Source organism: Haliotis asinina, chromosome 9 (genome assembly GCF_037392515.1).
Source record: "Haliotis asinina isolate JCU_RB_2024 chromosome 9, JCU_Hal_asi_v2, whole genome shotgun sequence".
NCBI classification, from domain to species: Eukaryota; Metazoa; Mollusca; class Gastropoda; order Lepetellida; family Haliotidae; genus Haliotis; species Haliotis asinina.
In genome coordinates this window covers 24,460,667-24,477,545 of record NC_090288.1, presented here as the reverse complement: position 1 = coordinate 24,477,545, position 16,879 = coordinate 24,460,667, and the positions used below count along the sequence as shown (strand labels likewise).

General features: G+C 43.1%; 1 protein-coding gene across 1 annotated transcript in view; it reads right to left on the bottom strand.

Moving 5' to 3' along the window:
* LOC137295791 (ciliary rootlet coiled-coil protein 2-like) overlaps positions 1 to 16,879 on the bottom strand; it is a 205,512-nt gene that overhangs the window by 49,230 nt on the left and 139,403 nt on the right. Inside the window, exons 37-38 of the mRNA XM_067827340.1 lie at positions 12,721 to 12,866; positions 11,573 to 11,712 (exon numbers count right to left, since the gene is read on the bottom strand). Coding sequence (XP_067683441.1) covers positions 11,573 to 11,712; positions 12,721 to 12,866 — 286 coding nt within the window. The remainder of the gene's footprint in view (positions 1 to 11,572; positions 11,713 to 12,720; positions 12,867 to 16,879) is intronic.

The following is a 16,879-nucleotide window of genomic DNA, read 5'->3' as shown; positions in this document are numbered from 1 at the left end:
AGCAAGAGCCGAGTTCAGCGCCGACAAATAAGTTCCGATGACACTTCCTTTGAGATGTCTAGAGGAATGGAGGAAAATAAGGAACTCAGCAATAAATTACAGTGATGCTGAGAAAGGATCTTGAGACTTCTGGGCACAAAACTTCTCAAACAAAGTCCACTTATCGTCATACAAAGATCTAGTAGAAATACGGTGAGCTTGAGCAATGACCTCAGCAACTCAAGTAGAATATCCTTTAGTTCTCAAAGCCCTATGCAAATGATCCATCTGTGCAGATGAAACCTCATCAGGTCTGGATGTAGCTGATGACTGTGAGGATGGTGCAGTAGATTGGGCCATTCTGGTAACTGAAGGACATGTCCGCTGGCGAGATGGTGTAGATCCTGAAACCATGACCTGGTTGGCAGCCAGGGCACGACCAAAAGTAGACAAATCTTCCCTGTCTGATTTTGCCAATGATAGCCGGAAGTAGTACTGGAGGTGGAAATGCGTTGGCGTCCACTCCTTTCCAGGATACGGACATGGCGTCAACTGCCCAAACTGCTGGATCCAGAATTGGAGACGCATACACCAGAAGCTGATAATTTAAGCTTGTGGCGAATAGATCTATCAAGGGATGTCCGTGATTCTGAAACAGAAGTTGGAACACCTCTGGGTGTAGCATCCATTCTGTCGGGGACGGTCTTCCTGGTCTGGATAGAGCATAGGCCAACATGTTCTTGCAGCCTGGAATGTGTGACGATCCCTTGCTATGATGTAGTTGCTGTCCAGAAGTAGAAACATCTGGTGTAACTGCTTCTTTGACCTGGTAGTTCCCTGATCCTGAATAACATATACAACCATGGAACTGTCTGATGCTATGAGGAGCTTGGAGTTCTTCAAAACAGGTATCCAATGGCGTACTGCTATAATGACCACTTGTATCTCAGATTGTTGATGTGCCAACCTTGTTCTGGTTCTGACCACAGCCCTGAAGTGGTCTGCCCATTGAGATGAGTGCCCCATCCTTGGAGAGACGCATCTACAAACAGCTCGTGATCGTGGGTGTATTCTGTCAAAGAGATGCTGGCGCAGACATTCAATGGGACAGTCCACCAACGCAGGTAGGGATGCAGATGCTGAGTTAACAGGAATCAAACATAAGTCGTCCCTTTGAATGAAGGCTAGAAGAAAACATTGGAGTGGCCGAAGCATGAGGCGACCCCTGTAGGTCAGGTTTCGAGCCGAAGTCAGGATGCCCAGCAGAGACTGCCACTCTCTCTGGGCTGGAGGTTGAGAGAGACTTAAGTTCGAGAACTTTAGAATCTTCGTCCAACGATCTGGAGGGACCTTGACCAGGCTGGAATGTGTTACAAACACACCTCCGAACAACGTTAGTTCTTGTGACGGCACTAGAGGCAACTTTTTGAGGTTGATTATCCACCCCTGTGGTGAAGTCCAACTGTCTGAGAAGCAACTGAGACTCGAAATTGTTCAGGAGGCAATCGTCTATAGAGGGGTCGAAGTCTATCCCTCTACGATGCAAGAATCGGGCAATCAGAGAAGGGATCCGTGTAAACAGCAACGGGGCCATAGAAATTAAATGGGAGGACCTTCCATTGGTAATGCACCCCGTTGGCGGTGGAATATTGGCACATGGAGGTAAGCGTCCTGGAGGTCAAGGCTGGCTAACCATGTCCCGAGCAACAGTTTGGCGCATAGTAGATTTAGGGTAACCATATGGAAGTGAGGCGGGTCCGAAAGGTATAGACGACTGAAGACTGCCATGTTGTGAATAATCCAAAGTTTGTCCAGGTCCTTCTTGGTGACAAGGAAGATGGGTGAGTAGAACCCTGGGGAGTGATTGGGATCTAGCAATGTCTCTATCGCCTGCTTGTCCAATAGTGACTGAATGTTGGCTTGAAGTAGGACCTTCTGCTCCAGAGAGTACACTCGTGACTGAGGTGCAGATGTTAGTGGTAGTGGAGCAACTATTGGTAGTCTGTAGCTGGTCTTCAAGATGTTTGTTATGTAGGGCTCTTCCAGGATTGTCCAGTTGTGCCAGAAGATCCCTAGTCTCCCACCTACCAGTGTTGGGTAAACATTCACGACTGGGGATGGGAGGACCCAGTCGTGAATGTTCCCATCTTCAGAGGGAAGAGTAAGGGTGCTTGCCCTTCCTCCTGCCGTGAGTAGAGGAGATGTCCCGAAGACGGTCCTGGGGTCTTGCTTGGGCGTCAGTATCTGGGCATCCATGGCCTCAGCCTCTGGCAAACATGGATCTGATAGACTCTCGGCGGGGATGTACCAGCATTTTCCTCTGCCACAAAAGTCAGAACGCAGAGCTTCAAAGGAAACCTCCGTGTCTGTGAGCTCTGCATGTTGGCGGTAAACTTCTGGACTTTTGTCATCAAACAAAATCTAGATGCAAAAGGAGCCTGTAATAGCTGCCTCTTGAACACCTCTTGCCATGAGCCAAGTAGCTAGAATGTCGCACCGTGGTGGTTATCGCTAACGCCACACGAAGATGAGTGAGTAAGTCGTGTAGTACCTTGCCTTGGCATTGAAACAATGTTGAGAAGTGATCAATCCGGGAGGGATTATCTGGGAGGGATTATCCTCTGTGAGGAGGAATAAGAGGAGGTCAAAAGCCGTTGCGGAGGTAGCTGAAGCCAACACGGAAACCAACTTGAGCATCCGCTTTAATTCCATATCAATGGCTAGCATCTTGGCATCTTGAACCTTGTAAGCCAATGACACGGAGCCCGACAGACGCTTTAGGGATTCATCGTGTGTCGCTCCCGAATTCGTGAAGTCCAGAATATGTACTTTATACTCTGACTTGCGTGAATTAGGTGCTCTAATCACTGGGTTGAGAGACAGCTTGGCGAAGTGAGCGTCTAATGACACGATGACATCAGCAACCATAGGGTGCGGCAGCAGAAGTAACTCCACTGTAAGTCGAATAGCCTTCGCGTCCGATGACTGACGGCGGTGAAGGACAATCCGGCAGTCTGTCAGCTATCCACTCATAGATAGCCGAGGGAGGGAGATAAGTACCCCAATCATCCATATCTTCCGACGATTCTTTATAATTATTATAATTAGGGGAGAAGAAGCGTTCCTCAACACAGAAAGCAGCTGAAGATGATGAGAAGATAAGGACGACACCGTATGTTGAGGCAAAGGCGCTGACTGCAAAACTTCCCAGCTGGGGATCTAGAACACCGAGGACGGGATGAGCGTTGGGGAGACCACGACCTGGACCTATAGTAATGCCTATCCCTATCTGCCAGAGACCTGGACCTAGATCTTGACCAGTGACAACGAGACCGACAAAGCAACTGGGATCTACTATGACGGGGGGGGAGCTGGAGTGCGACTTCCTGGTACAATAGGGAATGGCATCAGTATTAGTGTCGACAACAGCATCAGTGTCAGCGTCGGGAGAGGCGCTGGAAACACAAATGAAGACCTAGTCGCCGAATCCATCAGACTTCTATTAGTTGAAGGAGGTGACACTGGCATCGGGGTAGAAGACTGAAGCATCATCGTCGGCATCGGCGTCGGCGTCGAACCGGGTGGACACGCCCCTGCAGCAGGCTGCAATAAAGACTGGAGAAATAAGAGGAGATGAGATAAGTCCACGCTGCTCCAGAGAATGCTGATCACAAGTCAAGTCTTGTGTAGATGGCGTCGGCGCTCGCGGCTGCTGCTCCGGAGTCTCCAGGAGAGACGATTGGGACCCCAACGACAACGCCGCTGACAACACCTTCCTGCACCTGAGAGAAATGCTTCCTGCCCGCTGTTAGATAAGCCTTGAACCCCGCCGTTGCCAGGGGCTTGCAATGGTCAATTGAGCAGCAAACAGAGGCGCAGTCCAGACACCAGAGGTGGGGGTCCTTTGCTGACTTTAAGACCTTACAAATAGTGCAGAACTGTCAAGTCATAAACAGCTACTGCAACATACAAACACCCCTACACAAAGAATACGACAAACACCTCTAAAAGAAAAAAAAGGCATGCCCAAGGGTGGGGCAGAGACAACAACAAAGATGGCTGCCCCCATAACCAGACACATGCTACAAGAGAAAAACTATGAAATGCATGCACCATATGGATAAAAAAAGGGTGAAAAATAAAATGCTGTATAAAATGCTGTAGGTACTAACCAAAGCTACACACACCATGCAGAGACCACACAAAAACAGCTTGGATGTGAGAAAACACCCACATCGAAAACCAAGTAACAAGTGCACACGAGGTAGCCAGGTAAGTGAAGTTAATTCTTTTCTTCACTCATGCAACATCAAACAAACATACCTACTGCATATCAACAACTTAAGAACAAGGTAGTAGGTAGAAACTTTAAATATAGCGAAACAAACTAACGTTTGCAAGGACACTTGAGGTAAAAGTGAATTTGCCTATACATTCGTCATTCATTCGATACATGAGGTAGTTAGTCATTCATGGGAATGGTGAATCAATGACTGTCTGATCTCATTTAAGTGAAGCTTGAGGTAATATGCATAGCCCTATGGTAAAGTAAGTTAAAAATAGAAATGTTTATCTAAGAGGGACATCTTTGAAGACTATAGTCAAATAAAATCCATAAATAATGGTATTACGCACACACACGCAAACACGCACGTCTTGCAAGTATCCCCACAAGTGTTCTAAATGCAACAGCTCAAAATACGTAGCCCGGCAATGCAATTCTTTTCGTACCAAAACAACAAACAATGCACAAGTGCAGCTCCGCAACAGGGCCAGCTTGCCCCCCACAGCCAATGATGTTAGCACTGGTACCCATAAAATATAATGCACTGATTCCATGGTTCGCAGCATACTATGCTGTATGCCCCAAAGACGCGGCTCTTTTACAGGTAGGTTTTACCTCAGGTTTTAATTTAGAGTTCTCCTGTTTGTTCACTCCAAACGTTGCTCCCAATCTTAGGTCAGTAAGGCCACTTCCTCACATTGTAAATATAAAGCCACAGAAAGAAATCTCTTTGGGTCGCATCACTGAGCCTTTCCCCTCATATCCGATTAAAAACCTCAAGGTATCTCCCATTGGTTTAGTAAAAAAGAAATCTGACGCATCAAATGTCTACACAAACGCTGATAGCTACAGACTTGTACCGATCTCTCTCATCCCTGGGGATCGTCAGTAAACGATGGAATTTCCATGGAATATTGCTCTGTACAGTATACACAGTTTGATGAAGCAGTAAGTTTAGTTCAGCGTTTAGGAAAGGGCGTGCAATTAGCAAAATTTGATGTTAAGTCAGCCTTCCGTTTGCTCCCTGTGCGTCCAAAAGACTTCCACCTGTTAGGAATGTACTTTCAGGGGAACTACTATTATGATAAATGTCTCCCTATTGGCTGTTCTATATCAAGTGCCTTGTTCAAAACATTTAGTCGTTTTTTCCAGTGGTGCATAACCAAATACACTGACAGTTCATCCATCATGCAACTATCTAGATGATTTCCTGGTGGGAGGTTGCGCCCAATCAGGTAATTGTAAATACCTGTTAGATTCAAGCATTCAGCTTTTTAAGCAATTCAGCATCCCAATAGCACAGGAAAAAACAGCTCTACAAACCACAACCATAAATTTCCTGGATTTGACCATAGACACTGTTTCCATGGAGAATATCATACAGAATACCAACAGAAAAAATCAGTCAGTTGCATCAAGAAATTGTCACCTTACTGCAGTCACAAAGGAGTAAAGTTCACCAGTTACAATCTCTATTAGGCAAACTGTACTTTGTGTGTCGCGCAGTTATGTGCAAGACGGCCTTTTGTAGACGTTTGACTGATGCCCTTTGTGGAAAAGTCCATCCCAATCATCAAATAAGACTTACTAACAGCTAGTTACGATGGGATGTCAATAAGTTTTGAGCCTTGCATAGAAAAACACAAAATATTGGTATGAACCACATTTATTTTTCAACATAGTCCCCTTGTGAGTCAAGACACTTGGTCTCCGCTAACTCTTGGAGTGTGATTCGATGATTTTCCAGCACAAGTCTATGCACTCTGTCAATGTTTTCCTGACTAGTGCTTGTTGTTGCGTTACCTGGACATGGGTCATCTTCAAGACTCTCTCTACCATGCTTAAATTCATTGACCCATCGTTTGATTGTAGCAGATGAAGGGGAAGACTTCGCATAAACTGGTTAAAGCCTTTTTTCAATGTTCTTCGCCAAGTTTCCTTCAAGAACTAAAAACTTAATTACTGCTCTATACTCAATTTTATTCATTTTCACTGCCATGAGGGGGGTCTCTTTCTGTCAATGTGAGCTGTTCAATAACTTCTGAGAGTAGGATACCAAAACTTATATATCACATCAGCTACACCCAAGGTTCAGTGTCGTACCATAGGCTGTGACACCTGGGTATGAAAAATGCTCAAGGCTCAAAACGTATTGACATCCCCTTGTAGATGCTTAGTCTTATTCTCCTTGCAGCACAACATAATATTCCACTCCAGGTACATTAGCACACATGATAACGCTAAAGCTGATGCTCTTTCGCACTTTCAGTGGCAGAGATTGCAACAAGTGGCTCCAGATGCAGACCCGAAACAGACCAGCTTACCAAAAGACATTTGGAAGATTGTATGACGGAATCTCGTAGACTAATCTCGTCGTCCTTATCTCTCAACACAAGGCGCACATATTACACGGCGCTACAATGTCTCAATAATTTCAGCCACGCGTTTAGCCTTCGAATAGGAGAGCCCATTTGACTAGATCAGCTTCTGCAATTTATAGGCTTCATGTCAATGCAAGGTAAATCACCTTGTACTGTAAGGCCCTACATTTCAGCTCTCCACCTCGCAGGCCGATGGTTAAAAAATGTCAATGCAAATTAGTGATGTTCATTTTCAGGCCGGGGACTAGCATTGCACATAAGGTTTTCGAAGACTGACCAGTTCGGTAGAGGAACTGTGCTTTTAATCACTCCTACTGTGTCAGAACTATGCCCCATTAATGCACTCTTGGCGTACCTTGCGTCCAGACCATGCACTAGCGCCTGACAACTGTTTGTCCATTTTGATGGCTTGTCATTAACACGCTATCAATTTCAGGCGATCTGAATAAGTCGTTATCACATGCTGGTTATGACGTCACCCAGTATACCTCACATTCTTTCAGGATAGGCACTGCTACAACTGCGGCGATCAATGGCCTGGATGAAAGTATAATTCAGCAGTATGGTAGATGGTCATCCAGCACATACCAAGGCTATATTAGATTCTAGTAAAATAACCTCAAACAGCAAACTTATCTAATTAAGATATTCTACCTTGGCTTTAATTAAATTTGTTGTGGTAGTATTTTTTTCTACTGTCCGATCTTTTTTACGGAGGTGGCCTGGGTTATTGGCGACAGCTACATGGCCAGTGCAAGGGGGAGGTTGGAGGAACATTTGAGAAATCTTGGCCCCACACAATGGCAAGTCCAAGGCGGGAGGCGATGGGGCCACTTCCTATCTTCTCTCAACAACCTCCTGGCTTCTGCAGGAAACACATCTCATAAATGGCTCATAATCCACCTAGGTTTGAACGATTTGTGCCACACGTCCGCCAGGTACCTGTACAACGGCATCTTATGTGATCTACTTTATGCAAAACTATGTCTGCCGGACACCAGGTTGGTGTGGTCATTCATGTTGCCACGTGTTGTGTGACCGGCGGCTGGGAGCATTGCAAAAGCTCTAACTTTCCCGAAAAAAGATCAATCGTAGACTTGCCAACAGAATTAAAGAGCCTTATGGGATTAGTGTCCGTCATGATCAGATTGATCCAGTCAAATCTAGCTACAAACATTATTTGTCAGACGGTGTGCACCTGTCACCCATTGCGATGGACACTTTCATGCGCAATATTAAACATGCTTTAACTGATAATTAACTCTATTAAAGTAAAAGATCGGCAACAAGTGAGCATGCATGTTCCGTAATTTCCCCGCAAACTGTGGGTTGTCTGGTATCCAATGTTTTTCCTGATACTTATATTTTACTGTGGATGGCCGGCAATTTGTATCGCTGTGGCCCTAGAAAATATCTTCCTTTTCATTTATAACGCCAGTTCAGCAATAATCAAGGAGATATTTTGAACTTAACTTAACTTGGGGTTATCAAAGCAATTAATGAAATGAACAGCGAAACTTACAATATACCCTCAACAGGACTTTTTTGGGAAACAATTCAAGAAAACACTTTTCAGCATACAAAAACAGATTTAAAACCACTATAACGTGTACACTACTAACAACACAGAATGGTGTTCCTGTGATCGCTGGACACAAACACAAACCTAACCTAACCTAATAGTACAACCACATTTAAGCCCACTGAATAACATATATCTTATTAAAATTGGCCTTCTAGTTTGCATATAATTGCACATAGCAGACTAGTGCAAACTTAAAGGTCACATGCAACGTAAAACACAATTTCCAAAACAAATCATCAGAAATGTCAATTCAACCTACAAAGTTGAAAAAAAATGCGATGAAAAAAAAAGCCAGCAAAATCGGAGTTCAAATGATTCACTAATTTTCACAGGTTTCAACAGCTATGCTGCACTGCTCTCATAACGCATGCGCAAGGAGTAGGTTCACAGAGCTTTAAACATTATGTCTGCCCAGAGTATATGGCCGTGAGCAGTAGTCTAATCTTGGTTGTGTACATAAACAGGTAAATAATCTACTCGTTACATAAAAAAACACAGGTTGATTGTGATAAGCAGAGAAAAAACACGATGTCTGGTTTATTGACACCTGTAAGTCTGCCTGTGTGTCTGCTGATGACAATATGCAATGCACAACTTCAATTACTGATCATTTGCAATTTAATATTAACACCTATCGGGCTTACAAGCCATAAACAAAGAGCCGGCTAAGCGTATCGGCAAATGAACCAGTGGCCATTGAGCCCGTGGCCCCGTTACACTTGACTGCACACCAGGCGGCGCTGACTGGGTTTGGTATCACGCCTGCTTCGTTTCAAAATATTGCACTTTTGATTTGTAATTACACGCTTATAATTCTGTTAATTTATTTTTTCTTAATCACCAATGCATTTTATATGTCCTGCACCAGTGATAACTGTTTTAATTATGTTTGATACCAAAAGCAAAAACTAAAAAAAACCAAAATGCTTTATGAGCTTTTTACATTGGTCCCATGTCACATGCATGGTACACGTGTGCATCTCGTTGCTCACACACAAGACACGAGACTCACACGCGATGCACACCCATGTCACATGTGTGTCACATGCGTTCAAAGCGTTCATGGGGAATGAACTTTTAGGCAGTAGTGTAGCTCTTAATGGGCCTACTCCACCCCTTGGATCCCCTTGATCCACCAGCACAATGCTTTCCACTGGATCTACCCCACCCCTTTATCCAAAAGTACAATGCTTTCCACTGGATCTACCCCATCCCTTGATCCACCAGCACAATGCTTTCCACTGGACCTACCCCACCCCTTTATCCAAAAGTACAATGCTTTCCACTGGATCTACCCCATCCCTTGATCCACCAGTACAATGTTTTCCACTGGACCTACCCCACCCCTTGATCCACCAGTACAATGTTTTCCACTGGATCTACCCCATCCCTTGATCCACCAGCACAATGCTTTCCACTGGACCTACCCCATCCCTTGATCCACCAGTACAATGTTTTCCACTGGACCGACCCCACCCCTTGATCCACCAGTACAATGTTTTCCACTGGACCTACTCCATCCCTTGATCCACCTGTACAATGTTTTCCACTGGACCTACCCCATCCCTTGATCCACCAGTACAATGCTTTCCACTGGACCTATCCAACCCCTTGATCCACCAGTACAATGTTTTCCACTGGACCTATCCAACCCCTTGATCCACCAGTACAATGTTTTCCACTGGACCTACCCCACCCCTTGATCCACCAGTACAATGTTTTCCACTGGACCTACTCCATCCCTTGATCCACCTGTACAATGTTTTCCACTGGACCTACCCCATCCCTTGATCCACCAGTACAATGTTTTCCACTGGACCTATCCAACCCCTTGATCCACCAGTACAATGTTTTCCACTGGACCTATCCAACCCCTTGATCCACCAGTACAATGTTTTCCACTGGACCTACTCCATCCCTTGATCCACCTGTACAATGTTTTCCACTGGACCTACCCCACCCCTTGATCCACCAGTACAATGTTTTCCACTGGACCTACTCCATCCCTTGATCCACCTGTACAATGTTTTCCACTGGACCTATCCAACCCCTTGATCCACCAGTACAATGTTTTCCACTGGACCTATCCAACCCCTTGATCCACCAGTACAATGTTTTCCACTGGACCTATCCAACCCCTTGATCCACCAGTACAATGTTTTCCACTGGACCTATCCAACCCCTTGATCCACCTGTACAATGTTTTCCACTGGACCTATCCAACCCCTTGATCCACCAGTACAATGTTTTCCACTGGACCTATCCAACCCCTTGATCCACCAGTACAATGTTTTCCACTGGACCTACTCCATCCCTTGATCCACCTGTACAATGTTTTCCACTGGACCTACCCCACCCCTTGATCCACCAGTACAATGTTTTCCACTGGACCTACTCCATCCCTTGATCCACCTGTACAATGTTTTCCACTGGACCTACCCCATCCCTTGATCCACCAGTACAATGTTTTCCACTGGACCTATCCAACCCCTTGATCCACCAGTACAATGTTTTCCACTGGACCTATCCAACCCCTTGATCCACCAGTACAATGTTTTCCACTGGACCTATCCAACCCCTTGATCCACCAGTACAATGTTTTCCACTGGACCTATCCAACCCCTTGATCCACCTGTACAATGTTTTCCACTGGACCTATCCAACCCCTTGATCCACCAGTACAATGTTTTCCACTGGACCTATCCAACCCCTTGATCCACCTGTACAATGTTTTCCACTGGACCTATCCAACCCCTTGATCCACCAGTACAAAGGCTCTCACTGGACCTACTCCACCTCTTCAATCCACCAGCAAGATGGTTAACACTGAACAAAGACCATCCTTTGAATTTGGAACCATCAGTAAGATAACTCCTCCTGGGTGTAATAAATCCTAACATCCATCCTCCTTGGATCCACCATTAAGTTGTCTCAAACATGCTTCCATGACAGGTAGGAAAGGGTGAGTGAGAATGGTTTTATGCTGCTTTTAGCAACATTCCAGCAATATCACGGTGGGGACTCCATAAATGGGCTTCACATTGTACCTATGTGGGGATGGGTAGGAAAGAAATGTCTACACTTATGTGCAAATGGTTTATGATTGAAGTTTTTGAAAAAATAATCTTTACTCTTTGTTTGTACCCAGATTGTTTGTCCAAATAGGTGATTTTGTCACTGAATTGAAATACAAGTTACTAACATCTCACACAAGGTTATGTGTGTAAAATAGTGTGGCATTATCACATCAATGTGTGTATTTAGTTATTGCTGACTTTGAAATCAGGGTAGATTTATTTTGAGGCACTAAATTCGAAGATCATGCAATAAACAAAGTGTTACCTGAACAATCTTATGCTTCTCAGCACTTTTCTGAGAGGGTGTGTCGGTTGAGGCTGCCTGTAGCAGTTGTACAAGAACCTCCCTCTCCTCCCTGTGACGCTCATCCATGTCTCCTAGCAACTGATGCTCTACTCCCGTTTCTGAAGCATACAACAGTCAAAAGTCATCCTACTACAATTCATCCATGTCTCCTAGCAACTGATGCTCTATTCCCGTTTCTGAAGCATACAACAGTCAACAGTCATCCTACTACAATTCATCCATGTCTCCTAGCAACTGATGCTCTATTCCTGTGTCTTAAGCATACAACAGTCAATAGTCATCCTACTACAATTCATCCATGTCTCCTAGCAACTGATGCTCTATTCCTGTGTCTGAAGCATACAACAGTCAATAGTCATCCTACTACAATTCATCCATGTCTCCTAGCAACTGATGCTCTACTCCCGTGTCTGAAGCATACAACAGTCAATAGTCATCCTACTACAAGTCATCCATGTCTCCTAGCAACTGATGCTCTATTCCTGTGTCTGAAGCATACAACAGTCAATAGTCATCCTACTACAATTCATCCATGTCTCCTAGCAACTGATGCTCTATTCCTGTGTCTGAAGCATACAACAGTCAATAGTCATCCTACTACAATTCATCCATGTCTCCTAGCAACTGATGCTCTACTCCCGTGTCTGAAGCATACAACAGTCAACAGTCATCCTACTACAATTCATCCATGTCTCCTAGCAACTGATGCTCTATTCCTGTGTCTGAGTCATACAACAGTCAATAGCCATCCTACTACAATTCATCCATGTCTCCTAGCAACTGATGCTCTATTCCTGTGTCTTAAGCATACAACAGTCAATAGTCATCCTACTACAATTCATCCATGTCTCCTAGCAACTGATGCTCTATTCCTGTGTCTGAAGCATACAACAGTCAATAGTCATCCTACTACAATTCATCCATGTCTCCTAGCAACTGATGCTCTACTCCCTTGTCTGAAGCATACAACAGTCAATAGTCATCCTACTACAAGTCATCCATGTCTCCTAGCAACTGATGCTCTATTCCTGTGTCTGAAGCATACAAAGGAAATGGATATAGTTAGTTTTCCAATTGATTGTTTCCACATATGGATTAACTCATACCAAATCTGTTTGTTAGCTTCTGATTTTCCAACATTTCTGTCAGACCCTCTAAATCTTCTTCCAGTACTTTCCCCTTCCCTTGTTTCCTCAGAGCATTCAGTCGATCTTGTGCCAGCTGTTTTTGCCGTTCTCGTTCACGTGTGAAACTATAATGGGGAGAGAACATATAATAGGCATTGTAACATGAGAAACTGGTTATATTTTGAAATGGTCATTCAGTCTTCTCCAAAACAGATGTTTTCAGCAGTATGACTCTGGGAGAAAGTTTCTTGAACATTTTCATCGAGATTTTTTCTAATAGTCTGATGCCATGTGATGCTCCATATAATACCAGTACATTTGTGGGCCTTGATGGTTTTGAGGAGACAACCTTCCTCAGTTTCTGAAAACTTAATATCTTCTTACCCTTCCGTCAACTTACAATGTCAGCCAGAGGATAAAAAACAATACATGATACCATACCGCCTCACTTGGACCTTCAGTCCTGGTCAGCCCAATATTCTATGTATTCTATGTACATTCACTAACTTTCTTAGTTAAAGGTCACATGCAAAGAAAAACACAACTTTACAGATTCTAATGCCTTTTGGTATGGACTTACAGTAACAAATTACACAGCACACACACCTGCTATGACTGAGTTCTGTCTCCTGGGTGCTTCATTTATGGGAAAGTAAAATCAAGTACAAATATTGCACTTTTGATTCGCAACTGTATGCTTAACATTTTGGTTACTTGGTTTTTTTCACAATCAGCAATGTATATCATATGTCATGAATAAGTGATATTATGTTTAAATATGTTGGGGTTTTTTGTTGGATGTGTCCTTTAACAAACTTTCAGCACATTGGTGTGAAATGTTTGCAACATAGTAATTTCTTGTTTAGAATAGTCATTTCAAGTTGTTTAGTTGATAGTCCAGTAACACTGGCAAAAGGGGCAGAACAAATTGCAATAAAAACAATTTCTGCTGGAACATGTGACTAAGTTATGTACTTTCAACATATCAAAAGTATAGGAAAGTATCATGAACGATTTTGTTTGAAAAAGTTATTTTTTGTAATGCCAAAATGCACACATTTGACACGAAAAATCAGATGGCCGGTGTTATTCGCTGTGTTGCCGTAGATTGCGTCATGTAAACAAGATGGCGGATGAACGTATCATCGCTGGCAGTCCAGGGCAATCTGGGTAATTATTTTCAAACATATACAAGTTAACTGACATGACTGATGTCTGATATATTCATAGGTTGCATATATTAACCGTCAAGGTGGAGAACTATTGACGTAGTTGATACTGAACAATAGTTCACTTAGATCTGTTGACGCCATTCAACGTTGTCAGTCGAAATGTCGAAACACGCAAAAACAAGCAGTGAGACATAACTGGCATGGTATAAAAAAACAATAACAACAACACCTGACCACTTTACTATTTATCAAGACAACCAAAATAATCTCAAATATTATCATAAACTGAATCTGTTTGGATTTTCAAACTATGGAAACCAATTAGGACCATTACTTTTTTAGACCTGTTTTATGCAGTTTTTGGGGGTTTAGTGCATGTGCAGAAATGCTATAGAGTACTGAGGGCTCTTTTACATATTTCCAAAACAATATACAAGCTTCACTTGTGAGTCCTGGCCAGTAATGCAAAACATTTTTACAGATGTTACGATGACCTAAATGTGTGTGTCCTCTGTGGACACCTGCTTGGAAATGGAAAACCTACATCAAAACTCAGTGAAAAAGGAAGCACAAGCATCAACAGAGCAAGTGCTCTGCGCGAAGAAAGCACACAAACAAGAGAAGGACAATATATACACCAGGAGTGCAGACGCAAACACATCAATAAATTCAGTATTGCTGCCTCTAATAAAAGAAAGTTTACGGAAAATGAGGATCAAGACCAAGAAAATCAAACACGATCTTTAAGGTCACAAGGAAAAGAGTTCAGCTTCCAAACAGATTGCTTGTTTTGTGGAGAGACTGTAAAAACAGACTGGAAGACTCACAGATCTAATGTGATTCCAGTTAGGACCGAAATGCAGTTCCAGGAGACTATAAAAAATATTTGCTTGAAAAGAGGTGATGAATGGTCTACAAAAGAATTGAGTATGCTGGCGATTGTTTTGCAGTGGATACAGTTTACCACAACTCATGCAGTGTGAATTTCAGGACAAACAGAAAGTTGCCTCAAGCTGTAGATAGCTATTCCCCAACACCTCAAAAGAAACCATGCCAGGGAAGACCAGAGGATCCTGTGAAACTTGCTGCGTTCTTGCAAGTTGCTGACTACATTGAAGCAAATGATGATGAACAGGTTACAGTAACAAATCTAGTTTCAAAAATGGCTTCTTATTTGAATTCTAATGAAGAACCCTACAGTGTAAAATACATGAAACGAAAATTGTGTAAACATTTTGGTTATAAAATAATCATTGCTGAAGCAGATGGAAAACCAGATGTTTTAACCTTCCGACACAATGCTTCATCTATTCTGTATGATTTCTACAAGGCCCCGCAAAAGTCAGATCCAGATGGAGAGAAACTGCGGCTGATTAGAGCAACTGCTGACCTCCTGAAATGTGACATAAAAGCCATAAGCGGAAACCATCCAACTTATCCTAGCATTGATGATATCAAGTCAACTGAAATTCAACTTGAGTATCTGCCACAATCCCTTCGACTTCTGTTGACTCACCTATTTAATGGAAAAGGCTCTGAAGTTAAAGTTGTTTCCATTGGGCAAGCTGTCATACAAGCAACTCGGCCGAGATCATTGGTACCACCACTTCAAATTGGACTTGGTGTCCAAATGCATCACCACTTTGCATCACGATTCTTGATAGACTCGCTTCATGAACATGGGTTCTGCTCATCATATACAGCGGTTTGAAGCCAATGCAGCAGCAACAGGAAGTCCTGAAGTCTCACACGCTGATGGTAATAACACATTCCATGGAATAGGCAGAATTTCAACAGCCACACCAGGGAGAAACACCATCAAGCCAATTAGAAGAGGCAATCCAAGCATAAAAGACATTGTAGCAGTTGGCCGAATTGGAATGCATTTCTACAAATCCGACTGGAATGGACTGGCATGCACAGTTTATGAAGAACTTTCATCTTGTAATCGTGAAGAGTCTTCTGACCCAACATCAGCTTTGGACATTCTCTGGAAGATTATGTGACTACTTAAAGGTCACATGCAACCAAAAAATAAAACATAATTAAAACACATTTATCACTTATTCATGACATATAATATAAACTGCTGCTTTTAAAAAAACAAATAAACAAAATTATAAGCGTACAAATAAGCGAATCAAAAGCGCAATATTTTGTACTTGGGCTTACTTCCCCCGAAACGAAGCCCTCGGGAGACTGAACCCAGTCATAGCGGGTGGATATGCACTCAAGCGTAACAACGGCTTCTGATTGGCTGTTTCATTTGCTGATATGCTGAGGGTTCATTGTTTGTACAGACAGATGATCTGTTTGATGTGCATTTTAGAAGTAAAGCCAGTCACAAGAAAGTAAGATTCTTTATGGATAACAACTTCTTTTTGTGTACTTGATGCGTTGTTTCAGTATGGATTCATATACTGTTGTCAAACAAAATCGTATACACTAAAAGAAGTTGTTATCCATGAAGAATGTATATAGAGATGTTGGGTTTGGAAAATACATGTTCTCTGAATTTGCGCTCGATCCAATAAAAAATCATCTCAGTAGAGATGGTCAACTACTGCGTGGCTGGAATCTGTCATTCGTCCAAGTGCAAAGCAGGACTTGAAACTGACAAGAGTTTGCACCAGTTTCCGTCACTTCCAGTCATCCGAAAAAATGTATGTAGTTTGTTTGCAACCCACAGACACAAAAACGTCATGTGTATCACAAATGCCTAATTACATAATGTGGCAGAGACGGGACTCGGGTGCACAAGTCATAAATCAACTTATTTTCTTTATGTCGTATTGTCTGATAGGTGTTAAGTTCAAATTGCACGTGGTCAATGATTGAAGCTGTGTATTGCATATGTTGTCTTCAGCAGACAGGCAGACAGACATATAGGTGTGAATAAACCAGAAACTGAGCTTTCTCTGTGACAGAGACTGCTTACCACAATCAACAAGTTTTTTTACGTAATG